Source organism: Phyllobates terribilis, unplaced genomic scaffold (genome assembly GCF_046119375.1).
Source record: "Phyllobates terribilis strain yellow unplaced genomic scaffold, ASM4611937v1 Scaffold_7__3_contigs__length_470593459, whole genome shotgun sequence".
Taxonomy (NCBI): Eukaryota; Metazoa; Chordata; class Amphibia; order Anura; family Dendrobatidae; genus Phyllobates; species Phyllobates terribilis.
In genome coordinates this window covers 424,242,331-424,269,152 of record NW_027362767.1, presented here as the reverse complement: position 1 = coordinate 424,269,152, position 26,822 = coordinate 424,242,331, and the positions used below count along the sequence as shown (strand labels likewise).

The 26,822-nt window shown below is 48.8% G+C and overlaps 1 protein-coding gene and 1 pseudogene across 1 annotated transcript; both read right to left on the bottom strand.

Moving 5' to 3' along the window:
• LOC141155596 (superkiller complex protein 2-like) overlaps window positions 1-6,887 on the bottom strand; it is a 44,895-nt pseudogene extending 38,008 nt beyond the window's left edge.
• Window positions 6,888-16,674: 9,787 nt separating this feature from the next.
• On the bottom strand, window positions 16,675-26,158 carry LOC141155595 (negative elongation factor E-like). Its single transcript, XM_073642464.1, has 9 exons — window positions 26,027-26,158; window positions 25,473-25,551; window positions 24,080-24,149; window positions 23,423-23,568; window positions 23,086-23,160; window positions 22,955-22,992; window positions 17,343-17,539; window positions 16,865-17,009; window positions 16,675-16,789 (listed from the first exon to the last, which is right to left on the bottom strand). The coding sequence occupies exons 2-9, from the start codon at window positions 25,545-25,547 to the stop codon at window positions 16,675-16,677; spliced, it is 861 nt and encodes a 286-aa protein (XP_073498565.1). The 5' UTR covers window positions 25,548-25,551; window positions 26,027-26,158.
• Between the last annotated feature and the right edge of the window lie 664 nt (window positions 26,159-26,822).

The window sequence follows — 26,822 nt, the reverse complement described above, 5'->3', positions numbered from 1 at the left end:
AGGAGCCCGCCGTCCCGACCGCAAGCAGGAGCCCGCCGTCCCGCCCGCAAGCAGGAGCCCGCCGTCCCGCCCGCAAGCAGGAGCCCGCCGTCCCGACCGCAAGCAGGAGCCCGCCGTCCCGACCGCAAGCAGGAGCCCGCCGTCCCGCCCGCAAGCAGGAGCCCGCCGTCCCGCCCGCAAGCAGGAGCCCGCCGTCCCGACCGCAAGCAGGAGCCCGCCGTCCCGACCGCAAGCAGGAGCCCGCCGTCCCGCCCGCAAGCAGGAGCCCGCCGTCCCGCCCGCAAGCAGGAGCCCGCCGTCCCCCCAACAATCAGGAGCCCGCCGTCCCCCCAACAATCAGGAGGCTGTAAGGCTGGGGAGCGGCACACTCTTGCAGAAGATGATGAGAAGCACTCTTTAAGAAAGCTTGTAAATACATCCCATATTATTACTCCAGAGCTGTATTCACAATTCTGTAGGTGAAGAAAGTCTGAAAATGAAGAATACAGAACAGCCATACACATACAACCTTTCCAGTGTACCTTAAGATCTCCGTGGTCATGATAAGACACGACGCTCCGGTGTACAGCTGGACATCCCCCGTGATCAGGCCGACATCTCCAAACGTGATCCTGAAATCTCTGAATTTCTGATTGGACAAAGCCTTGATTGGAGAGGTGTATATAGACCTGAGGAATATAGGTATGGAGGACAGTCCAGGTACGGTGTGACTGACAGATAGGGGGCAGTATAGTCTGATACAATCCTGCAGAGGACACCGCTCACCTGGTCATGTGCTTCAGAGACAACGCTATGGCGTATTCAGCCACCACCGTCTTCCCGGCAGACGTGAGCAGCGATGAAGACGGAGGAGCCGTCCTCCAGGCACTGCACGGCCTTCTTCTGAAACGTGTCCAGCTCGAAAGGATGCTGCAAGGGACAGAGACGTAGTGCCGGGGTCAGGGGGTGATGACCTCCGTATATATGACAAGACACACAACATCGACGTCTTACCTTAAAGGCCAAGTCCGGGATACGCTTGTAGAAATCATCCACCGGGGAATGACTGTTCAGGGGGACGGCCCAATGCTCCTGGGGGGCTTCTGCTGGAACGGAGGCTGGTGGTGGAGGTGCCATAGTGGAGACCGCCTGGGGGAGAAGCAACGAGCGGCCATGATCCCATACAAAATCTAATATGTACATATCCTTCCCTCCCTATCTACAGCTCACATCTTGGAGGTTTTCAGGTAACGTCTTGAGGCCGGCGCCCAACATTCTTGGACTGGTATCGCTATCGTCTATCCAGAGTCCACGTACCCAGTATTCATCCATCTCACATCTACAATCCTCTAGTTTTACGTCATTTTTGTCAGATTAGATGGGATTGCTAAACCAAGTGTTTGCTGATCTGATGTGGTGCATTGTGGGAGATCATCCGGATAATGTAGACATTGTAATAAATCAGCGTCCAGTACAGAGCAGCTTAGCTAAGCAGAATTCTGAATGCAGCTCCGGAGACAGATTAAAGCTCTAGAGATAAGCAGTGTTATGTGTGCGGTGATGCTGTAAGACAGAGCGAGTTCTCCATCCTCCTCCTTTTCTTACCTCCACGCCCAGTTCCTCCAGGCTGTCGCTCCTCGGGAGACTTTCAGCTTTAGTTCTTTTATCCTTCTCTTTTACTTCATCTTCATCCTCGCTGGAGTCTCCCAGTGTGAAATCTTCCAGAGACCCCAGCAGGCTGGTGAAGGGCAGGACCCCTGGGGCCCGGAACCCGTCTGATAGATTGAATTGCACTTTTATTATTTACTTATTGTGGACATTTGAGATTAAGTGCAAACATCAAATCTGTCTGACAACAGCAAACGGAGCTGTAACAGAAGCCATATGGGTGGTCAGCCACAGATGGGCTAATAAAATGTCCACTTTTTTCTTTGCCCTAAGCTTGGAGCAGAACGCAGCCTCTTTTCTGGATTTATTCATATGAAGGTTTTAGATTAAAACCAGGAGGCTCCACCCAATGCTCCGTCCACCCATCCACCACTCCATCCATCTCTCCATCCAATGCTTCATCCATCCATCCAACGCTCCATCCATCCAACGCTCCATCCATCCATCCAACGCTTCATCCATCCAACGCTCCATCCATCCATCCATCCAACGCTCCATCCATCCACCCATCCGTCGCTCCCTCCACCCATCCGTCGCTCCCTCCACCCATCCGTCGCTCCCTCCCCCCATCAATCGCTCCCTCCCCCCATCAATCGCTCCCTCCCCCCATCCGTCTCTCCCTCCCTCCATCCGTCTCTCCCTCCCTCCATCCGTCTCTCCCTCCCTCCATCCGTCGCTCCCTCCACCCATCCGTCGCTCCCTCCACCCATCCGTCGCTCCCTCCACCCATCCGTCTCTCCCTCCCTCCATCCGTCTCTCCCTCCCTCCATCCGTCTCTCCCTCCCTCCATCCGTCTCTCCCTCCCTCCATCCGATGTAGCATCAGTGGCAGCTATGTAGAGAGCTGCTCGGTGAGACCTACAAGGAGACTTTGTATATGGCTGCACATCAGCCTGTAAATGATACGGTTGTTACCTGATGGCTTGAAGTTCATCCCCTGCTTCCACCCGGGGGGAGCAGTCAGTAGATCTGTCATTAAAAAGGAGATGAATATTTATCACTGGAGGACCCCTCACGTCCGCGCACTACACTGATTACAATGGACAGCTTGTAATACTACGTCCCCCAGTAGAGGAGCTGCAGATAAACTAAGCCCTTGCTGCCATGTTCTGCAGATCACAATCACCAGGTGCTGGTCGGGTGTTGTCCTCCGCCATATAAGACCAGTTGTCACAAGGGAAGACGTGAAGGCCCCCTCTAAGGCTGTGTGCCCACTATGCGTTTTCCAAGCGTTTATGCTGCGGAATTTCTGCAGCATAAACGCTTGGGAAACGCTTGGTAATCCGTCCCCCATGGTCCCCAATGACAAGCCGCACTGTCAATGCCCATGCTGTGGATTTTTCCGCAGCATTTATGCTGCGATCAAAAATCCGCAGCATGTCTATTCATTTTGCGGACACGCAGCGTAATCGCCGCCATTGACTTGCATTGAAACGCATATAATCCGTGCCAGTACATTTGTACACACGGATATTATGCGTTTCTATGTGCGAATGGTACCCAAGTCTGGAGGAGAGGAGACTCTCATCCAGACCTGGGTACCATAGAAACTGTAAAAAAAAGAATTTAAAATAAAAAAAAAAGGAGATTTTTGTGTACTCACCGTAAAATCTCTTTCTCTTAGCCTCTAATTGGGGGACACAGGACCTTGGGTGTTATGTTGCTGTCCACTAGGAGGCGACACTATGCTTATCTGAAAAAAATTAAGCGTGGCTCCTCCTCTGCAGTATACACCCCTGGACGGCATCAGCCTTCTCCAGTTTTGTGCAAAAGCAGTAGGAGGAACGTAACATGGCTAACATAACCATGCCTATAAGAAGGCAACTATGTAAGAACTCAAAGGAAAACCAATATGAGAACTCAACTTAACGGCCCGGAACGGGCAAAGAGTGGGTGCTGTGTCCCCCAATTAGAGGCTAAGAGAAAGAGATTTTACGGTGAGTACACAAAAATCTCCTTTACTCTGTCGCCTCATTGGGGGACACAGGACCATGGGATGTCCCAAAGCATTCCCTGGGTGGGAAGCAATGGACGAATATTGTGTAGACGGGTCCCTACAATTGGGGCACCGCCGCCTGCAGAACACGTCTGCCCAGGCTCGCATCTGCCGAGGATTGGGTATGAACGTTGTAGTGTTTTGTAAACGTGTGTAGGCTAGTCCAGGTGGCTGCCTTACACACTTGTTGTGCCGAAGCCTGGTGCCGAATGGCCCAGGAGGCCCCTACCGCACGTGTAGAATGTGCCGTAATACCTGCAGGAATAGGTGAATTTTTGAGGCGGTAGGCCTCTTGTATGGTGGATTTGATCCACCTGGCAAGGGTAGCTTTGGAAGCTGGCAGACCCTTGCGACCACCTTCCAGAAGAAGGAAAACAGAATCAGATTTCCGGAAGGGCGCAGTCTAAGACACATAAATACGCAGTGCCCTGACAAGGTCAAGCGTATGCAGAGCTTTTTCCACTCTATGAACCGGGGCCGGACAGAGGGATGGTAGTGAAATTTCTTCGTTGAAATGAAAGCTGGACACAACCTTCGGAAGGAAGGATGGAACCGTACGAAGGACTACCTTGTCCTGGAAAAAAATCAGGAAGGGCTGTCTGCAGGAGAGTGCCGTGAGTTCAGACACCCTGCGTAGCGAGGTGATTGCCGCAAGAAAAATCACTTTCTGGGATAGAAGACAGAGTGGGACTTCCCTAAGGGGTTCAAAGGGTGTTTCCTGTAATGCTGTCAGCACCAGGTTGAGGTCCCACGCTTCTAGAGGTCGTCTGTAGGGGGGAACCAATCGGGAAACCCCCTGGAGAAATGTTCTTACTTGCGGTTTATGAGCAATGCACCTTTGAAAAAAGCACTGAAAGAGCTGACACCTGGCTCTTAAGGCAGGCCAGGGATAGTCTGGCTTCCAGACCCGATTGGAGAAAACCGAGCACCCTGGGTAGGGAATAAGTGAGTGGGGTTTGGTTATGAGATTCGCACCAGGTAAAGAAAGTTTTCCAGGTACGGTAGTAAATCTTGGCAGAGGTTGGTTTTCGTGCTCTGATCATGGTTTTAATGACGTCTGGCGAAAAACCTGCCTGGGTTAGAACCCAGGTCTCAATGGCCACGCCGTCAAATTGAGAGCCTCTAAGTTCTGGTGGTAGAACGGGCCTTGTGACAGAAGATCCGAGCGGTCGGGAAGACGCCAGGGAACGTCTGCTGTGAGTCGTACGATGTCGGCGTACCATGTACGCCTGGGCCAGTCCGGTGCGATTAGGATGGTTGGAACTCCCTCCTGTTTGATCTTTCTCACCACTCTGGATATCAGGGGGAGAGGTGGAAAAATGTACAGGAGCTGGAACTGGGTCCAGTCCTGAACCAGGGCTTCCCCTGCTAGCGCTCTCGGGTCGCGTGTTCTGGCCATGAAGTTGGAGACTTTGGCATTGAGGTGAGACGCCATTAGGTCCACGTCCGGAGTGCCCCAACGATGGCAGATCTGTTGGAAGATTTCGGGATGGAGAGCCCACTCTCCCGAGTCTATTCCTTGTCGGCTGAGAAAGTCTGCTTCCCAGTTGTCTATACCCGGAATGTGGACCGCAGAGATAATGGAGCTCGTTTTCTCCGCCCAGTGAAGGATGCGTGTCACCTCTCGCATCGCTCTGGCACTGCGGGTTCCCCCTTGGTGATTGACATATGCCACGGCTGGGGCATTGTCCGATTGTACTCTGATGTGAGAGGCTGCCAGTAAGTGATGGAAGGCCCTCAACGCCAGGAGGATGGCACGAATCTCCAGGATGTTGATGGGCAAGGTTGCTTCCATTGGGGACCACTTGCCCTGTGCTCTGTGGTGTAGGTGTACTGCACCCCAACCAGTTAGGCTTGCGTCGGTGGTCAGGACCTTCCATTGACCTGGGAGAAAAGATTTCCCTTTTGTTAGAGAGGTCCGGTTGAGCCACCAGTGAAGGGACTTCCTGGTTGACGACGTCAGCTGGAACTTCCTGTCGAGAGAAGAAGGTTTCCTGACCCATGACTTGAGAATGTCTAGTTGGAGAGGTCTGAGGTGAAGCTGGGCAAATGGAACCGCTTCTATTGCCGCCACCATCCTGCCAAGGACTCTCATTGCAAACCGGAGAGATCGAGGGGGTTTGCTGAGAAGGGTGAGAACTCCTAGACGGAGAGGCAGTGCCTTGTCTTTGGGGAGAAGCACTAGGCCCTTGGAGGTAATGAATAGCATTCCCAGGAATGTCAGAGACTGGTTTGGGGTTGGTGATGACTTTTCAAGGTTGACTAACCAACCCAGGCGACTCAGGGTGTCGATTGTGATAGAGACACTGAGCTCGCAGTCCTTGAAGGTAGAAGCCTTGACGAGAAGATCGTCCAGGTATGGAAAGACTACCAAAGTCATGGCAGCCACCATGCACGTCCTACACTCCAGAGGCATAGTAAACACTCTAGGAGCCGTGGCGAGTCCGAACGGGAGAGCCACGAACTGGTAGTGGTCCTGGTCGATTGCGAACCTGAGAAATCTCTGATGGGCAGGTGCAATCGGTATATGCAGGTATGCATCTTGTATGTCTATGGAGGAGAGATATTCTCCTTTTTCCATAGATGCAATGATTGACCGGAGGGACTCCATACGGAAGTGACGTACTCGTACATATTTGTTGAGTTGTTTTAGGTCTAGTGTGGGGCGTACCCCTCCTCCTTTCTTGGGGACTACGAAAAGATTGGAGCAGAACCCTTGGAAGCGCTCGGCTGCGGGGACAGGTATTATGATTCGTGCTTGAAGAAGCGATGAGACCGCTTGGTGGAAGTCGCAAGCTTTTACTGGCGATTTTGGGGGAACAGATATAAGGAGTCTGTTTGGTGGGTTGGAAGTGAACTCTATTTTGTATCCTGAAGACACTAGTTCCCTGACCCACTTGTCTTCTGTAATAGGTAGCCAGACTTGATGAAAGAGTAAAAGTCGGCCTCCTACAGGTGGAGTGTCTTCCTGAGTCCGTGAGTCATGATGAAGAGAAATTCTTAGATTTTCCTCCTTTTGATTTTGAGTGGCCTGCCTTTGACTGCCAGGATTTGTCCGACTTTTGTGTCGGCCTCGAGTCTTCCCTGCGTGTGAAGCGACTGTTATTTTGTGGTGGCCGTGAAACGGACCAGCCGGAAGAGTTCCGAAAGGATAGGAAGCGAGCTTGGTTACGCTTGTTATAATTGCGCCTGGGTTTCAGTTGGGGAAGAGAGGTACTCTTACCCCCTGTGGCATTGGATATCATCGTATCCAAGCTTTCACCGAAAAGTCGACCGCTGAGGTATGGAAGGTGCGTGAGGGACTTCTTTGAGGCTGCGTCCGCTTTCCGTTCATGCAGCCAAAGGATACGCCGAATTGTGATGGCGTGTGAAATTGCGCCTGCTGCACCCCTTGCAGAATCCAGAGCTGCATGAAGCATGTAATCTGCCACAACTGCCATCTGAACTGCTTGGTCCGACAGTTCAGGGGCAGAAGCTTGGAGGCCAGTTTGTAGATTTTTTGCCCAAGCCAGTATGGCCTTGGCTGCCCAGACTGAAGCTGTTAGAACCTTGCTCTTAGGTTTTTTTTCCTTTGCTGGTCACATGACCTTGTTGGCCTATTTAAGCCTGCTCCGCCCTTCTGGCTTTGCTGGACTTCATTGTATAACTACTTTCTAGCTAGCCTGTGCTCTGTATCTTACTCTGTTAGTTTGCTTGGTCTACGGACCTCTATGTTCTATATATTTTGTTTGTTCGTCTGTCTGCTACTATTTCTGTTAGGAGGTGTCCCATATTCCTCCCAGTCCTTAGTACTTGTAGGGATTCCTTCCCCACATCTATAGGTCTCCGTACAGACTAGCTTAGGACTTTAGCAGGTCTGATCGCAGGATCAGGTTCCCTGTTACATCGTAGGGATTCAGCTGAGTTCTATCGTAGGGACAGATCTCCTCTCTTTCCTTAGCTCTGGTAGCAGAACATAACAGTAAGTCCAGCCAGCAAATTCTCTAAGGAAAGATTTTTCTGTTCCATCATGGTGTCGGTTCAGGATTTGGCTCATCGCCTGCAGGGACTCTCTCTGGAGGTGGCCGAGCTCCGTCAGCACGTGAGTAACTGTCCTGGAGCACATTTCTTGGAGCCTAAGGTATGTTTGCCGGATTTATTTTTTGGTGAACATCGAGAATTTTTTTCATTTAAAAATGCTTGCTTATTGTATTTTCGTTTGAGACCCAAGTCCTCTGGGGATGAATCCCAGCGCATAGGGTTCATAATGTCACTTTTGCGCAAAGAGCCTCAGGAGTGGGCCTTTTCTTTGCAACCTAGTGATACATGCTTCAGATCAGTGGATAGTTTTTTTCCTGCTTTGGGACTATTATATGATGATCCTGACCGTGTCGCATCAGCTGAGACTGAGTTGAGACGTTTGAAACAGGGATCAGGTAATGTGGAAAAATATTGTACTCATTTCCGTCGTTGGTCTACTCAAATAGGGTGGAACGATTCTGCTCTGAAAAGTCTATTTCTTGCTGGGCTCAGTGAAAGGGTTAAAGACCTGCTAATTGCTTATCCTACACCTGAAGATTTGCAACAGGCTATGCAATTAGCTATACGGGTGGATAGGAGACTGCGTGCAAGGGTTAATGAGAGCAAATCCTCTGCTATGTCAGTTTCTGGTTATGAGAATGTGTGTACTAACAGTGGTGAACCGATGGAGATTGGATCGGTGGCACCTCGCTCTCAAGAAAAAGACCGTCGATTTTCTGAAGGCTTGTGTTTCTATTGCGGAAAATCTGGTCATTTGATTAAAGGCTGTGAGCTTCGTATGAAGAAAGAAAAAAAAATGGTCAGTCATGCCCGTATTGCCTGTTTAAATTCCAAGGGTGTATTTTTAGCTGCTTCCACGATTGCTCAGGAAAAATTAATGGAATTTCGGGTGTTTGTTGATTGTGGGTCTACTCTGAATGTAATTGATGGGGGATTCTTGGAAAGACTCAATTTAAAACCCGAACCTTTATCATTCCCCATTGCTGTGGTTTCTGTGGATGGTTCCCCTTTGAAGAATATTACTCTCAAGGTCTGTGAATTTCCTCTCACTATTAGTGGTGTTCACCATGAGAAATTGGATTTGGTAGTTTTGAATAACTTGCCTTCTCCAGTAATATTGGGATTGCCCTGGTTAAAATTTCACAATCCTGTACTGGATTGGTCTACCACTGAAATTAAATCCTGGAGCCATAAATGTTATGACAAGTGTTGTAACGGGCGTATTGCAGCTTTGGATAGGGGAGAATTGCCTGTTCCTATTCAGGATTTTTGGAGAGTTTTTTCTGAGAAGGAATCGCAGGTTTTGCCTCCCCATAGAGACTATGATTGTTCTATTGAATTTGTCCCTGGAGCGACTCTTCCTAAAAGTCGTTTATTTAACCTTACTATTCCTGAGAGGAAGGCTTTGGAGGAATACATACAGACAAGTTTGGCCGCCGGTCACATTAGGCCCTCTAAGTCTCCTGTGGCGGTTGGATTTTTTTTTGTAAAAAAAAAAGGACGGCGGTTTACGTCCTTGTCTGGATTTTCGTGAGATTAACAAAATTACTGTACGCAATCCTTACCCACTGCCATTGATTCCTGATCTGTTTAACCAGTTAATGGGGGCCAAGTGGTTCTCTAAAATTGACCTTAAGGGGGCATACAATCTGTTGCGCATGAAGGAGGGTGATGAATGGAAGACTGCTTTTAACACTCCTGTGGGTCATTTTGAGAATCTGGTTATGCCTTTTGGTCTTACTAATGCTCCTGCATTTTTTCAGAATCTGATTAATGACATCCTTAGACCTTTGATCGGCAAAAATGTGGTTGTGTATTTGGATGACATTTTGATTTATTCGCCGGATCTGGAGTCTCATTGGCGGAGCGTACGTGAGGTATTACAGTTATTAATGGACAATTCGCTTTTTGCTAAGCTGGAGAAATGTGAGTTCGCTGTACAGAGAATTAGTTTTTTGGGCTACATTATCTCCAGTGAAGGTTTTGAGATGGACCCGGTTAAAGTTCAAGCTGTGCAGGAATGGCCTAGGCCTATTGGTTTGAAATCGATACAGAGGTTTTTAGGTTTCGCCAATTATTACAGAAAATTCATAAAAAAAATTTCTAGTATTGTCAAACCTCTGACCGATCTCACCAGGAAAGGTGCTGATGCGGTTCAGTGGTCTTCTGAGGCCATTGAAGCTTTTGTGTATCTCAAGGAGAGGTTCACCTCTGCTCCCATCCTTATGCAGCCTGATGTGACTAAGCCGTTTTTGGTTGAGGTTGATGCTTCCTCTGTGGGGGTTGGCGCAGTATTGTCTCAGGATAACGGGGATGGAGTACATCCCTGTGCCTTTTTTTCAAAAAATTTTTCGGAGACTGAACTGAATTACGATATTGGTAATCGGGAATTATTGGCTATTAAACTCGCATTTGAACACTGGCGTCACTTCTTGGAAGGTGCGGAATTTCCCGTTCAGGTTCTTACGAATCATAAAAATCTGATATATCTTGATGCTGCCAAGCGCCTGAATGCCCGTCAGGCTAGGTGGGCACTGTTTTTCTCGCGGTTTAATTTCTCCGTTACTTACATCCCTGGTACTAAGAATGTTAAGGCGGATGCCTTGTCTCGCAGTTTTTCTCCCATAGTCGGTGCTGAGAAAGAGGAGAACATTTTACAAGAAGGTGTTGTGATAGCTGCTTTGGACTCCGTTTTGGAAGATGAGATTCTTAAAGCACAGGAGAATGCCCCATCTAACACTCCCCATGGGAGGTTGTTTGTGCCTGGGACCTTTAGGAGAGATTTATTTGTTGAGTGTCACGAATCTCGGTTGGCAGGTCATCCCGGAATCTCTGAGACCAAGAGACTGGTGGGTCGCAGTTTTTGGTGGCCTGGATGGCAGAAGGAAGTCATTAAGTGGGTGCGTCAATGTACTATATGTGCTAGATCTAAGTCCTCACATACTCCTGCTGCGGGGTTGCTTTGTCCTTTGGAGGTTCCCAGTGCTCCTTGGACACATTTGGCTATGGACTTTATAACTGACCTTCCCCCCTCTGAGGGTTTTACTGTCATCTGGGTGGTCGTGGACCGTTTTAGCAAGATGTGTCACTTGGTTCCCTTTGTCAAACTGCCCTGCGCTAAAACTCTCGCTAAGGCCTTTGTCAAGGAAATTGTCAGACTTCATGGCGTTCCTACTGACATTGTTTCTGATAGGGGTCCTCAGTTCGTGGCTCATTTTTGGCGTGCCTTTTGTGACAGGTTGGGAGTTCATTTATCGTTCTCGTCCGGATATCATCCTGAATCTAATGGCCAGACAGAAAGGAAAAACCAGGATGTTGAGCAGTTCTTGCGTTGTTTTGTGGCAGACAATCAAGAGGGGTGGTCTGAGTTTCTGCCACTTGCTGAATTTGCTCTGAACAATCATACATCTTCTTCTGCTGGTTGTTCGCCTTTTTTTTGTTGTTCTGGAAGACATCCGTCGTTTGGGTCGTTCTCCAAGTTGGGATCTGCCGTGCCTGAGGAGGAGAATTTTTCCGGTGATTTGGAGAGAGTTTGGACGGATGTGCGTGGTAATCTTCAGGAGGCCAACAGAAAATCTAAGGACTACTTTGATAGGAAACGACAGGAGGTTTTGTTCGCTGTTGGTGACATGGTTTGGTTGTCCTCTAGGAATCTGCGGTTGAGGATTCCTTCTAAGAAATTGGGTCCCAAGTTTGTAGGGCCCTTTAAGGTGCTTCAGGTTGTCAACCAATCTGCTGTTAGGTTGGAGGTTCCTACCTCCTGGAGAATTAATCCGGTATTTCATGTCTCTCTGTTGAAAAAAGCTGTTGTATCGGATTGTGACGCCTCTGCCTCTGTTCTTCCGGTGGTGGAGGACGGGGAATATGAAATTTCTCGCATCCTTAACTCTAGACTGTATAGAGGTAGTTTGCAGTATCTTGTGGCCTGGAAAGGTTTCGGACCCGAGGATAACTCTTGGGTGAGGTCGGATGATGTTTCCGCGTCCAGACTTATCAGAGCGTTTCACAGGAGATTTCCTGATAAGCCTGGTCCTAGGGGATCCGGAGGATCCTCTTAGAAGGGGGGGTACTGTTAGAACCTTGCTCTTAGGTTTTTTTTCCTTTGCTGGTCACATGACCTTGTTGGCCTATTTAAGCCTACTCCGCCCTTCTGGCTTTGCTGGACTTCATTGTATAACTACTTTCTAGCTAGCCTGTGCTCTGTATCTTACTCTGTTAGTTTGCTTGGTCTACGGACCTCTATGTTCTATATATTTTGTTTGTTCGTCTGTCTGCTACTATTTCTGTTAGGAGGTGTCCCATATTCCTCCCAGTCCTTAGTACTTATAGGGATTCCTTCCCCACATCTATAGGTCTCCGTACAGACTAGCTTAGGACTTTAGCAGGTCTGATCGCAGGATCAGGTTCCCTGTTACATCGTAGGGATTCAGCTGAGTTCTATCGTAGGGACAGATCTCCTCTCTTTCCTTAGCTCTGGTAGCAGAACATAACAGAAGCGAATTGATCGAGCCATACTTTCTACCTGACTGTCTGCTGCATCCCTAAGGGTTGAGCTATCTGGCAGTGAAAGAAGTGTCTGTGCTGCCAGTCTGGAGACTGGGGGGTCCACTGCTGGTGGGTCTGCCCATTCTTTGGTGGTTTCCTTTGGAAAGGGGTAACGGGCCTCCAGAAACTTGTGATTGTTAAGCTTCTTGTGAGGCTGTGAGAATTGTTTTGTGAGGATAGATTTAAATTCTGGATGATCCAAGAAAACCTTAGGTGGTTTCAGAGCTCCTTCAAATGAAATATTATTTTGTGGTGCGTCCGGGATCGGATCAGAGATGTCCAGCACCCGATGTATGGACGAGATTATGTCCTCAACTAGCGCTGCATTGCTAGGTGGGATTGGAGTTAGGGATCCATCAGTTTCCTTGTCTGAGTCAGAATCGCAGACGCCTTCTGACTCCTGTGTATCACTAAGGTGTGTCCTAGGTGACCCAGAATGGGGGATTTCTCTGGACGGAGATTGGTGCGGAGAAATATCATGTCTGTCCCTGGTAGGGGACTGTGTAGATGACCTGTGACTACGGTATCTCTCCCTAGACAGGGATGACCGTGTGCTATGGGATGACGCAGATGAGCGTGACCTATGGGTGCGCTTGCGTCCTGACCTTGACATGGATGTACCTGGGCCAGTATGTGACTGAGTCCGGCTTTCCCTTTGTTGGGTAGCATTCACAGTCGAGGTATGGCTTTGCAGAGCCTGAAGCAATTTGGAGGTCATGTTATCTATGGACTGTGTCATAGATTGTGACATTTGAGTGACCCATTCCGGCGTAGCATTAGACACTGAAGGGTTGGTAGGGGCTACTTGGGACTTTGGCACAGTAGTCTGAGTACAATCCTTGCAATGTGGATATGTGCTGCCGCTGGGAAGAGCATTACTGCAGGCTGTACAGAAAGCGTAAAAGCAGTCCTGCTTGGTTTTCTTAGACTTTGAGCCCGGCATAGTGCACCTGGAGTGGCTATGCAAGGGGGCTAACTGTGCAGAGGAGGATACAGAGTAATACAATTCACAGCTGAGGTAACTCAGACGAAAGAGCCTGGTCCTGTGCCTCCCCGGAGACTTGGCTGGCCTGTATGCGTCCTGCAGCTTGATATGGCCGCCCTAGCTCTTCTCCTGCTTGCAAGGATGAAGGAGAAGGGGCGCGGAGCGCTGCAAGAGCGGCAGTTGCTATGGAGATGCGAGCCCTGCAGCCTAGATCCGCCCCCTGTCTGACACCGTAGTGAGTCAAAATAGTCATCCGGGGGGGGGGCGGAAAATGGGCGGCGGCTTCAGCAAGGCCGAAGCCGCGGTGTAAATTTGTTTTCTACGCCCAAAGGGGGGGGGGGGGGGGGGGTCGGATCAGAACTGGACCCCCCCCGGATTGAAAGGCAGAATGGCGGTGGGGACATAAGTGGAAGGGGGTCTCTGAAAAGAGTCCCCCTTAGGCGCTTAACATGAAAAGCTGCCGCAGGTGCAGAGCCTGTGAAGGCCTGTGCCTGTGTGTGCCATGGCTGCCTGCACTCCCCCCGGCTCCTACAGGGTCCCGCAGTCAAGCTGGGGCTCCTGTATTGCTGCTGGTCCTCGGCTACAGTGTGCTGGCTGGTGAGAGCTGCAGATGCTGCCGTCCAGGCCCTACCTGATGGTGTCTCAACTTAATACCCCCAGGGGGGATTAGGGAGGGTGCCGCTGTCACCGTCAGGGGGCTTTGTCCTCGCCTCAACTTCGGACCAAGACCGAGGGAATTGGGGAAGGAGGGGGGTTCTCAACTTCGAGCCTGACCCGAGGGGCCGGAGAAGGAGCAGCATGGTGGCTACGCCATCTCAAGTTCAACTGTGCACCCCTAGTAGGGGGCAGAGGAAGGAGCCATGCCGGGGGTCTCTAAAGAGACCCTCTTTTTTTCATCTGTAATCCCGTGCTGAAGCGAGGGACGAGTGAAGGTCTGAGGTGTGCCTCCTTGTGACACTAAGCAAAAACTGGAGCACGCTGATGCCGTCCGGAGGTGTATACTGCGGAGGAGGAGCCACGCTTAATCTTTTTCAGATAAGCATAGTGTCGCCTCCTAGTGGACAGCAGCATAACACCCAAGGTCCTGTGTCCCCCAATGAGGCGACAGAGTAAGGTGGCTACTTTGAAGAACCTAGAATATAAGACATATTTTCAGTTGTTTCACACTTTTTTGTTAAGTATATAATTCCACATGTGGTAATTCATAGTTTTGATGCCTTCAGTGTGAATGTACAATTTTCATAGTCATGAAAATACAGAAAAATCTTTAAATGAGAAGGTGTGTCCAAACTTTTGGTCTGTACTGTACATATATATACACATACACACACACACACACAGTGCAGTGTGAAAGTATTTGCCCCCCCTTGAACTTTTCTACCTTTTGCCACATTTCAGCTTCAAACATAAAGATTAGTGTTGAGCGAGTATGTTCTATTAACCCTTTCGCCGAGTATGCTCGGGCCGAGCGCCGAGTATTTACAGCTGCTCGGTGATATGGTTGAATCGCTCCCGTGTGCATGATTTGCAACTGTTTGACAGTTTTATTACATGTGAGGAATGTCTATTTCTTACACATTCCTCACATGTAGTAAAACTGTCCAACAGTCGCAAATCATGCACACGGGAGCGATTCAACCATATCACCGAGCAGCTGTAACTACTCGGCGCTCGGCCCGAGCATACTCGGACAGAACATACTCGCTCAACACTAATAAAGATATAAAATTACATTTTTTGGGGGAAGAATTAACAAGTGGGACACAATCATGAAGTGGAACAAAAAAAAGTTTAAAATATCCAATAAAAATTGAAAACTGAAAAGTGGGGCGTGCAATATTATTCGGCCCTTTACTTTCAGTGCAGAAGTTCAGTGCGGATCTCTGAATGATCCAATGTTGTCCTAAATGACTGGTAATGATAAATAGAATCCACCTGTGTGTAATCAAGTCTCCGTATAAATGCACCTGCTCTGTGATAGTCTCAGGGTTCTGTTTCAAGTGCAGAGAGCATCATGAAGAGCGAGGAACACACCAGGCAGGTCCGAGATACTGTTGTGGCGAAGTTTAAAGCCGGATTTGGATACAAAAAGATTTCCCAAGTTTTAAACATCAAGGAGCACTGGGCAAGCGATCATATTGAAATGGAAGGAGTATCAGACCACTGCAAATCTACCAAGACCCGGCCGTCCCTCTAAACTTTCATCTCGAACAAGGAGAAGACTGATCAGAGATGCAGCCAAAAGGTCCATGATCACTCTGGATGAACTGCAGAGATCTACAGCTGAGGTGGGAGAGTCTGTCCATAGGACAACAATCAGTAGTACACTGCACAAATCTGGCCTTTATGGAAGAGTGGCAAGAAGAAAGCCATTTCTCAAAGATATCCATAAAAAGTCTCGTTTGAAGTTTGCCACAAGCCACCTGGGAGACACACCAAACATGTGGAATAAGGTGCTCTGGTCACATGAAACCAAAATCAAACTGTTTGGCCACAATGAAAAACGACATGTTTGGCGTAAAAGCAACACAGCTCATCACCCTCAAAACACCATCCCCACTGTCAAACATGGTGGTGGCAGCATCATGGTTTGGGCCTGCTTTTCTTCAGCAGGGACAGGGAAGATGATTAAAATTGATGGGAAGATGGACGGAGCCAAATACAGGACCATTCTAGAAGAAAACCTGTTGGAGTCTGCAAAAGACCTGAGACTGGGACGGAGATTTATCTTCCAACAAGACAATGATCCCAAACATAAAGCAAAATCTACAATGGAATGGTTCAAAAATAAACGTATCCAGGTGTTAGAATGGCCAAGTCAAAGTCCAGACCTGAGTCCAATCGAGAATCTGTGGAAAGAGCTGAAAACTGCTGCTCACAAACTCCCTCCATCCAACTTCACTGAGCTCGAGCAGTTTTGCAAGGAAGAATGGGCAAGAATTTCAGCCTCTCGATGTGCAAAACTGATAGAGACATACCCCAAGCGACTTGCAGCAGTAATCGCAGCAAAAGGTGGCGCTACAAAGTATTAACTCAAGGGGGCCGAATAATATTGCACGCCCCACTTTTCAGTTTTTAATTTGTTAAAAAAGTTTAAAATATCCAATAAATTTCGTTCCACTACACGATTGTGTCCCACTTGTTGATTCTTCCCCCAAAAATTAGAATTTTATATCTTTGTTTGAAGTCAGAAATGTGGCAAAAGGTAGAAAAGTTCAAGGAGGCTAAATACTTTCACAATGCACTGTAATATATGTAAATGATATATAAACATCACATCACTGTTATAACACACAGCGACAAAGCTCTGGTCTCCTGCAGTCACCACTAAAGGGAGCGCACGGTTTTATTGTTGAATGTATACAAAGTATTCCATGAGCTCATACGCTCCCCCTAGTGGTGAGTGCATGGAGATGCGTTCTATCACTTAATATTGGCCCATGGAAAAGGAGACTATGTATGAGACTAACTATATAGGGGATTTAGAAGCAGAACCAAGTCCTTCCTGGCTTCTTCTCTAGTGCCCCCTCACCCGCTCTCACCTCCTGGATCGCTTGATCTGCTGATTCCATCTTCTCAAATGTGACAAAAGCACAGCTGTACGGGATAAAACAGAAGCTCGGATTATCCTGCTTGTCCTCTCTAGCACCACGGACGAGCAGCTACGCGCACTTCCGCTGAGCGTCAGTTGCGAGGTCTATGATCTTCCCAAACTTGGAGAAGGCGTTGGTGAGCATCTGCTTCTTCATGCCCACGCCATTAACGTACACAGTGTTTCCTTTCCTGGGTGCTCGACGTTCTGGAAAAGAATCTGATCCTGCGCACACCGGGGACCAGAAACAGAAGACATTTCATCTACAGCCCAGGTTTACTCCCAAGCCCACCCTACCGACCTCAAAACTACAAGGGGGAGCCGCACTGCGGTCAGTGGCTGGCATCTTCTACATGGAGTTAGTAAAACAGCGCCACTCTTGTACACTAGTTGAGTCTGGTATTGCACATTAGTAATACCAGAAACAGTCAATGGATAATAGTGGTTCTGGAAGAAAGCTACGATCTTCTAGTCTCACAATAAGGTGATTAGATCGTGAGCTCCTGGGGTCACTGTCTAATGTGGTTACAATCCCCGCAGTGATACACGTGCACGTACTCCGGTGGAAGCCTTCTCTGTCTCGTTCCCTCTCCCGATCTCTATCGCTTCGGTCTCTGTCCCTCTCCCTGTCCCTCTCCCGGTCTCGTTCTCGTTCATACGGCTCCCTGTCTCCTGCGCGATGGCCTTCTCTGTCGCTCTCTCGCTCCTCCGTCTCCCTCTCGGGTTCTCGCATACGTTCACTGGAGCTGACAAAACTGAGAATGGAGAAAGCTTACTTACCGGTAACGGGATTTTTCGGAGCCCATGACAGCACCACGAGAGAGAGGATCCGCCCATCATGGACAGGAAACCTACAGGTTAAAAAGGGCGGCCCTCTCTTCCCGCCTCAGTTTAGTTAACAGAGCATGAGAGTACCGCCAAGGTTAGTTATAACAAAACATAATCACATTAAGTACATTACTTTTCATCAAATTCCCACAAGGGTGCACAAAAAGAAATCAACTCTACGGGAGTGCACAACACCAGTGAAGGGAGGGAATATAAAGGTGCTGTCATGGGCTCCGAAAAATCCCGTTACCGGTAAGTAACTAAGGCTTTATTCGGTCGTCCATGACAGCACCACGAGAGAATTACAGAGACGAAGGAAATTAGGGAGGGACCACAGCTTGAAGCACCCTTCTCCCGAAAGTGAGATCTGCAGAGCCACCCAGATCCAATCTATAGTGCCTATAGAAAGTAGAGGGAGAAGACCAAGTGGCAGCCTTACAAATTTCCTCAATGGAAAAGCCCTGTCTTCTAAGCCCAGGAGGTTGATACCGCTCTGGTAGAATGCGCCCTCAATCCCTCCGGTATCTCTTTATCCCCCGAGGAGTATGCGAGGGAAATTGCCTCCTTGATCCATCTAGCGATTGTAGCCTTTGAGGCCTTACAACCCTTTCTAGCCCCCCGATAGCATATAAATAGGGACTTATCCTTTCTAAACCCACGTGATACTTCTAAGTACTTTAGTACGCACCTCCTAACGTCCAAAGTGTGAAGCCTCTCCTCCTTTTGATTTTTGGGCGGGAAGCAAAAAGTTGGGAGAACTATTTCCTGGGTTCTATGGAATCGAGTGGCCACTTTAGGAAGAAAGGCTGGATCAGATTTTAATATAATCCTATCGTCCAGAATTTGCGTAAAAGGAGGGCATATTGAAAGGGCCTGTAGGTCACTGACTCTCCTGGCTGAAGTTAGGGCTACTAACAGGACCGTCTTTAGGAAAATAATTTTGGGGGAGACCAAATCTAGTGGCTCAAAAGGAGGACTGGTCAAGGCATCAAAGACAAAATTCAAATCCCAGGGAGACATCTTTACTTTGGTAATGGGTCTACCCCTAAAGGAAGCTTTTATAAAACGGGCTATCCAATAGTTATCTGCAATATTGGAAGAAAATAAAGCTCCCAACGCCGACACCTGTACTTTCAAGGTACTGGTAGTGAGACCTAATTCTAAGCCCCGCTGCAGAAATTCCAGAATTTTCCCAATAGGGGGCCCCTCCTCCACCTTAACTTCTGCAAAGGACAGAAACTTCCTCCAGGTCCTGGCATAAATAAGGGTGGTAACAGGTTTTCTGCTAGCCAGGAGAGTATTCACTACATTTGCGGGGAATCCTTTGTTGGTCAATAACACCCTCTCAAAATCCACGCCGTCAAATGTAGACTCGGGGCAGATGAGTATCACTCTGGCCCGGTCTGCCCTGATCTTTCTTATCACTGCTGGGAGCAGGATCATGGGAGGGAAGGCATATGCCAGAGGGAATCTCCAGGGAACCATGACGGCGCCCACTGCCAGGGGTCCCTCTCTTGGGTCTAAGGAACAAAAATTCACCACTTTCCCATTGGCCCTTGTTGCGAATAAGTCCACAGTTGGAAGGCCCCACATTTCTACGATTCTGGAGAATATTTGCGTATTTAGGGACCACTCTCCCTCTTTTACAGAAGTACGGCTGAGGAAATCCGCTGTGATGTTTTCCTTCCCTTTTAGATGAGTAGCCGAAAGACAGGGACAATGAACTTCGGCTTTCTGCAGAAGTGTGTTCGCTACCCTCATCAAGACTCTTGAGCGGGTTCCCCCTTGGTGGTTTATGCAAGCTACCGTGACTTGATTGTCCGAGAGTATACGGACATGCTGGCCCTGTAAATATATAAGGAACTCGTTGAATGCATGCAGCACCGCCAGAAGCTCCTTAGCATTTGATGACAGCTGTCGCTCACTGCTTGACCAGGTTCCCTGCACTAATTTCCCTTCAAAGTGAGCTCCCCAACCTGTAGCACTTGCATCAGTGGACAAGACTGCAGTTGGACTACATTCCCAGGGAACCCCTTTAGCAAGATTGTCTTGTCGTAACCACCAACGAAGGGACCGTATGGCACGAGGACCTAGAGTAAACTCACGGTCTAGATGGCCCTCTAAAGCTGCGTTATTGTACAACACATCCCACTGAAAAGCTCTTGAATGTAATTGTGACCAACGAACCGCAGGAAAAGTGGAGGTGAAGGTTCCCAACAGTGACATGGCCTTACGGAGTGACATAGAAGGTTTACGTATATACTGTGCTACCAACCCCCGGATTCTATCAATTTTTTCTTCTGGAAGACAACATAGCTGTTTCCTAGAATCTAATATGACCCCCAGATATTGTTGTACCTTGAGTGGAGATAGTCTAGACTTTTCTAAATTTAGAAACCACCCCAAGCTCTTTAAGACCGACATGGTCTCCTGCAGGTGGGTCTCGCACTGAACAAACGAGTTCCCCACTATCAGGAGGTCATCCAGGTAAGGGATAATTAGAATGTCCCTTTCTCTTACATGGGCCATAACTTCCGCCATTACTTTAGTAAAAACTCGCGGGGCTATAGCTAAACCAAAGGGGAGTGCAGTGTATTGAAAGTGTTTAACCACCCCGTCAATTTCAATGGCCAGCCTCAAGTATTTCTGATAGTCACTATGAATTGGGATATGGTAATACGCATCTTTGAGATCGAGCACTACCATATAACAGTGGGGAAAAAGTAACTTTATTACGGATTTTAAAGACTCCATTTTAAAGGTATGTATTTTAAGGAAATTATTCAGGGATTTCAGATTTATGATTGTCCTGAGACTTCCATCCGGTTTCGGAACCAAGAAGAGCGGGGAGTAGAAACCGAGACCCTTTTCAGCCTCCGGAACCTCAATCAGGAAGCGTTTTCTTATTAGGGCTTGTATTTCCGAAAAGAGGGCAGCCTGGCGTTCTGGGGAAGAACTGGAGGGAACAACCATGAATCTTTTGTGAGGCAATGCTTTAAATTGAAATTTAAGACCATACTTAATCAGGCTTAAAATCCAATTGCTATGAGAAATCTGTTCCCAAGCTGGGACAAATAATGACAATCTCCCTCCCATCTGGGCTGATTATGTATCCCCTGGCTTCTGCTCAATTTTTGGAGACGGATCAAAGAGTAGACCTCTACCTTTTCGACCCCTTTCGTCAGACTTGTCTTGCTCCCTGAAATATCTTTTCCAGAAATATTTCCTCTTCCGGAACGATCTCCTAAAGGAGGGTAGAGGTACTGATGGAAACCCCCTCTTAGGGTCCCCAGCTTTCTCCAATAAGTCATCCATGGTCTGACCAAAGAGGTATTCTCCTTCGCACGGGATTGTGCACAGTCTGGATTTAGTCTGTAAATCCCCTGGCCAGCATTTAATCCACAAGGCTCGCAGAGCCGCATTTGACAGTGCTGCTGATTTTGCTGCCAACCTTACGGAGTCCGCAGATGCATCAGCAAGAAAGGCTGCCGCCCCCTCTCCAGTGGAAGGGAAGAAATAATGTCTTTCCTAGAAGCCCCATCCTTCAACTGACTGTTTAGCTGTTCAAGCCAAACCATCAGGGTTCTGGACGTGCAGGTAGCTGCTACAGTTGGCCTCAGTGCTCCCGCAGCTGTCTCCCATGCCCCTTTCAAGAAAGTATCAGCCCGTCTGTCTAGGGGGTCTCTCAATGCACCCATATCATCAAACGGGAGGGAAGCTCTTCTCGCTGCTTTGGTAACAGCAACATCCAGTTTGGGTGCTTTTAACCAGGAGGAACACATAGCATCCTCAAATGGATATCTCCTTTTAAAAGATGGAGGAACACTACCCTTCTTGTCAGGCTTTCTCCACTCCTTATCAATGAGGTCTTTCACCTTTGAATTTACCGGAAAGCCCCTTCTTTTCTTTAGTCCCAGACCACCAAACATAACATCCTCAGCTGGCTTCTCTGCCCTCGTGTCCACTATCCCCATTGTAGATCGGACAGCCTTTACTAGGGCATCAACCTCCTTCAGGGGAAAACACTGTCTGTCTGGCTCACTGTCAGAAGAAGAGAAGGCGGTCGATAGTTCAGAGTCTGAACCCGATTGGGTTTCTTGAGGAATATGCCCAGACTCTGAACCCTGCAAAGCTTTGCCTATTTCTTCCCTTATTAAAGTTCTTAGGCCTAGGGAAAAATCTGGGGTTTCCTCCGACATCATCTTGCTAATACAAAGCTGGCATGACTTCTTGGTATATGAATCAGGGAGTGGACAGCTACATAAGGCACATTCTCTGTGTTTGGATTTTGAGGAACATTTCTTGCTCTAAAAGAAAGTTATAGATAGAAAGGAGGAAACATTAGTAGAACTTTCACGAAGATTCCACTCACCCCACAGAACTTTCGGTACCGTAGAAGCAGAAGAATCCAACATGCCTGGAATCACGCCGCACCGGACAGTCCTTCCTGCTCTTAGTGGTAACTCTTCTAGTTGTACGACCAGACCCTAGCCGGGAATGACGCTGCGCCACTAGTTGTGAGGGCTCCCCAGAGGGCTGCTCCTGCAGCAGATGTTGTTGCCTAGGTGACAGCTCTTGTGAATCTCCCATAACTTACACTGTAATAATGGGCTGGGAAGCACCTCTGTATGTTACCAGACCCTTTATATACTGGCCATACCGGTACCATGTGTGGGTGTGTGTTTCCTCCTTTTTTTTTTTTTACCCAGGAGGGCGTTACCTGCTCCTTGGTCTTCCTCCCCAGGTGGGTTCATCGCCCCAGGTGGGCTCCTCGCCGCCAAGTCCTTTACACCCCCGGCGTTCTGTTGCTCGCGTGCACTTCCTGGATGCGCGCGAGCTCCGGCCCCTTCCGGTGATGTGACAGGGACTTCCTGCCCGGCGCACCGGAAGTCACGTCACTAAGCCGCGCCTGTCACGTGCCCCGCCGGCGCGACCTGGATCTCCTGCGAATGTAGCGGGGGAAGGAAGCCCGCTAGCGGCCCCACACCTGGCGGACATCTACCTCCCCGTGAGGTGATGTCGCGCCCGCCGCAACGCTCACGGAGGCGCCCCACTGAGCCCTACCGTGGCGTCTCCAGAGGACCGGGACGGACCGGCTCCAACCACATGCTGTGGCCCTCTCTGGGACAGTAGTCCAACTTCTGCAGGTAAACCTGCGAGGTCTCCCATCATGGACAGGAAACCTAAACTGAGGCGGGAAGAGAGGGCCGCCCTTTTTAACCTGTAGGTTTACTGTCCATGATGGGCGGATCCTCTCTCTCGTGGTGCTGTCATGGGAGACTGAATAAAATCAAATCAATAAAAGGACAGAAAGGTCAGAGGCGACGATGGAGGAGACTCACCTGTCGTACAGAGACTTCCTTTGGTTGCGTCTTGAACTCTGGAGACAGAAAAACAGACGACATGTTAAAAGCGAGTGTCTCAGATCGGATCGCTCCTATAACAAAATATTAAAGCTTCCCTGAGTGCTGACCTCAGCCTGCTCCTCGTCTACAGAGATGCTGCGCTGGAAAGGCTGGAAAGTGGGTGCCGGGCCCTTATCGGGGTCCTGAGGGCAAGAATACAAGGCGTCAAACAATTAGACATTATTGTAATTAAAAGCGGAATTCCTCTCCTGTACAGTGTTTGATGCCTGTGAGGGTCTGACCCCTGCTGTCACGCCATTTCGGGGGCTTCCACTTGACTGAATGAGCATAGACTTTAAGCCAAGGCCATACATTACAGGATGGTCCTAGAGGGTAACAGACCGCAGAGCCCCTTATAGAGCAGCCCAGAATGAGAAGACCATGGGGGGGTCACGTAGACGTCACCTTCAGTTTGCCCTCTAGTGTCCGAGAACGCTTGAATCCGCTGTTTTTGGTCCCGGATTTAATAGCACTGATGGCGCCGGTCTTCACCAGCATCTTAGCTTGTTCTGTCGCTGTGGCAGTGTCCACTGCTGGTTGATCCGATAAAGCTGGAAAAGACAAGTTTCCCAGAAACAGAAGAAATGGTAATAGCGCAACGCTCGTCTCTGGCTGTGCCTGGTATCGCAGCTTAAAAGGGTTTATTAAAACTAATAAACAAGAGACGATCACCTTCCAGTGCCCCCGCAGATTCAGCGCAGGCCGTTCCAGAACTCTGCCCATTCGAATGTCAAGGTACTGCGGCACCGGATATATGACTGGGATAGCACGTCATCAGAGAAACATCTACTGACGCATTTTGCTTGTCATCTAACCGCTGCAGCCAATTACCAGCGGCAGTGGTCCTGTGGCTTCCAAACAGGGCAGACCCTGCTTCTGGTGCAGGTACAAACCTTCGGAGCAGCCTGCACAAAATAAATCATATATATATATATATTACTGTCAGACAAGTGACTGCTGCAGTACCAGACACGACCACTAGAGAGGGGCGTCACTTTTCCAAAAATAAAAAGGCCCAGACTCTTTTTTATATATGAACAGTAATTATATGATCTGACTTACATCTCTTGATGCCGGCCTGGCTCGTCTGGTTGGTGGACGTTTGCTTTTTCAGAGCCAACAATGCTTTTTTCTAGTACAAGATACGAAAATAAAATACATTAAGAGAGATCCTGCAAAACATCGCGGCTTTCTTCAATAAACAGCGCCACCGCAGTCCACAGGAGGCATCTGGTAACACAGCAAGGCTCCATTCCTTTAGCTGCAATACCACAGACAACCCCTGAACAAGTGTGGCGCTGTTTCTGCCCTATAACACTACAGGAAATCAATAAATGCAATGTTACAGTGGGACACTGGAATCATAATGTTGTGTGTAGCCATAGGCTGGGTGCACACGTAGCGTTTTTCAAGCGTTTATGCTGCGGAATTTCCGTAGCATAAACGCTTGTGAAACGCTAGGTAATCCGCACCCCATGGTCCCCAAGGGGATTCCGCATGTTCTATGCACATGCTGCGGATTCTTCCGCAGCGTTTATGCTGCGTACAAAAATCTGCAGCATGTCATTTAATTTTGCAGAAGCGCAGCGGAACTCCCGCCATTGACTTGCATAGAAACCGCGACTGTACATTTGTACAAGCGGCTTCTATGCGTCTCTATGTGCGGATGGTACCCAGTTCTGGAGGAGAGGAGACTCTCATCCAGACCTGGGTACCATTGTACCTGTAAAAAAAGAATAAAATAACAAATAAAGTTTATACTCACCTTTCCTAAGGCTTCTCTCTGAATGCCGGCATCGCTGAAGGACCTGCGGTGACGTCACAGTCATGTGACCGCAGGCCCTTCACCGCTCTGTCTCGCGATATGCCGGCATCCAGAAAGCAGACAGGAAGCAGCGCTGCAGCCACGCCGGGCCTCGGGGGTGAGTATAGCTTTGTTTTAATTTTTACGGTTCACACTGTATAAATCCATGCTATTTTCATGGATTTATACAGTGTGACCTAGTTGTCAAGCACTTTCCAAGTGATGCTATCGCCTGGAAAGCACTTGTCAATCTGCATGCGGAAACACATGTGAATCCGCATGTATTCTGCAGGAAAAACGCATGCACAATCTGCATGCGTTTTTTCTGCCAGGGAGATGCAGAAATTTTCTGCTTCATTTCTGCATCGTGGGCACATAGCCTCAGCCTAATACATCCATGTGACCGCTGCAGCCAATCACAAGCATCAATGATCTTGGACCGTACACACTAACTGAGGCCTCTTATCGGCTGCAGCGCTCACCTGGATGCACTTTAAAACAAAACAAAAAAAGTGCACCCATGTGACCACTGCAACCAATGACAGGCCTCAGCTAGAGTGTACGGTCCAAGATCACTGATGCCAGTGATTGGCTGCAGCATGCACATCGATGTATTTTTTTTTTCAATTTTGAACAATCCCTTTAACAAACCTTCTTTTTGAGCTTGGCAAACTTCCTCTGTAGAGCTTCCTCTTCATCCGTCAAGACGGGCGGCAACAAAACCATAGTGCTTGGGGGCGAGAAGGAAAAAAGAGGGGACAGTTACAAGCAAATCACAGTAACTCATTTACATAATTAAAGGGGTTGAGGCCAATTAAAGGGCCGGTGCCGTCACATTATCATAGTGTCGGACCATAGGTGATATCTAGGACCCCTAAACCACAAAATAAAGAAGCAGAAGCCCCTTAATCCATTCCCTGAGTAGATAAAGGGGCCATGCAGGTATTTAACCCTTTGATCTGAGGATTGGGAAGGGGTCCAGGCTGATGACCCCAAACCTATATACATATCAGCCTGGAAAACCCAGATAAACCTTCTGCTTGCTGTCAGTGAGTGGAAACAGTGATATTTACACCCGGAGGCTTTACCACCTGTCATTTTACACCTAGTGATGAACATAAAAGCAGAAAATGGGATAAAATGGAGAAAATATGAGAAGAATGCAGGCAACGATGAGCTGTACACGTAGGAAGAGGTTTCAATACCCCAGAACTATCACTGGTCACTCAGCTGCCCACAGAGGCGGACTACACCGGCTGCAGACGGCGAGAAGAACCGGACTGAGCGCGAACTTAGAATAAGAAACGGAGAATATGAAGTATTTACCTTGTCGCTCTGGTCGCACTTTTTATACGTCACCGGCAGTTTTTTTCTTGTTTGCAGAGATTACCAACCAGCTGAGCGACGCATGCCAACCACTGACGTCATCACTGCCCTGCAACCAATCACCGCGGACTTTCGCTGATACATTTCCGCCCCAACTTGTCTTGGCTGGTCACATGAGTAAATGCGTTTCCGCCACACTTCAAGCCTTTTTGACCAATCAGCAGAGAGAAGTGGTCGGCTGTGATTGGCTGGTCTGTGTCGTTGTCGCCGCCCCCTCTCTTCTCCATTTATTTCTGTTAATCGGCTGCTGTGTATGTAGCACCCCGAGGACTCGGCTGCTACAGGGGTATTGCACCTCGAACCAGAGGTGCGGTATTCCACTCCCGGGTAAGGATGGAGCGTGGAACATAGCTCAGTAGGCTGCATACACTACACTCACCCCATTTCCGGGGGACAGATCAACGGTACTCCCACCAGATAGATGTGCAGGTACGACAGCTTCTGTCCCTGGCTGGAGTGGGGAGGGGGGAGGAACATCCCAGTGGTGTAGGAGCAGAGAGGGGAGGGACTCTGGGCATAGGTAGGAGCCCATTGGGTGCTGGTCACCTGGGCTCGGGTGTCAGAGGGAGTATAAAAGGTGGGCACCATCTTGGATAGTGAGTCAGTTCAGAGAGG

Bases quoted from the DNA above. Each gene is read 5' to 3' on its own strand.
- LOC141155595 (XM_073642464.1), bottom strand. From the start codon at position 25,547: ATGGTTTTGTTGCCGCCCGTCTTGACGGATGAAGAGGAAGCTCTACAG. The intron at 17,540-22,954 runs GTGAGTCTCCTC...CTCCATTCTCAG, and splicing joins AGGAAGTCTCTGTACGACAG to TTTTGTCAGCTCCAGTGAAC. The intron at 16,790-16,864 runs GTGCGCGTAGCT...TATCCCGTACAG, and splicing joins GCAACTGACGCTCAGCGGAA to CTGTGCTTTTGTCACATTTG.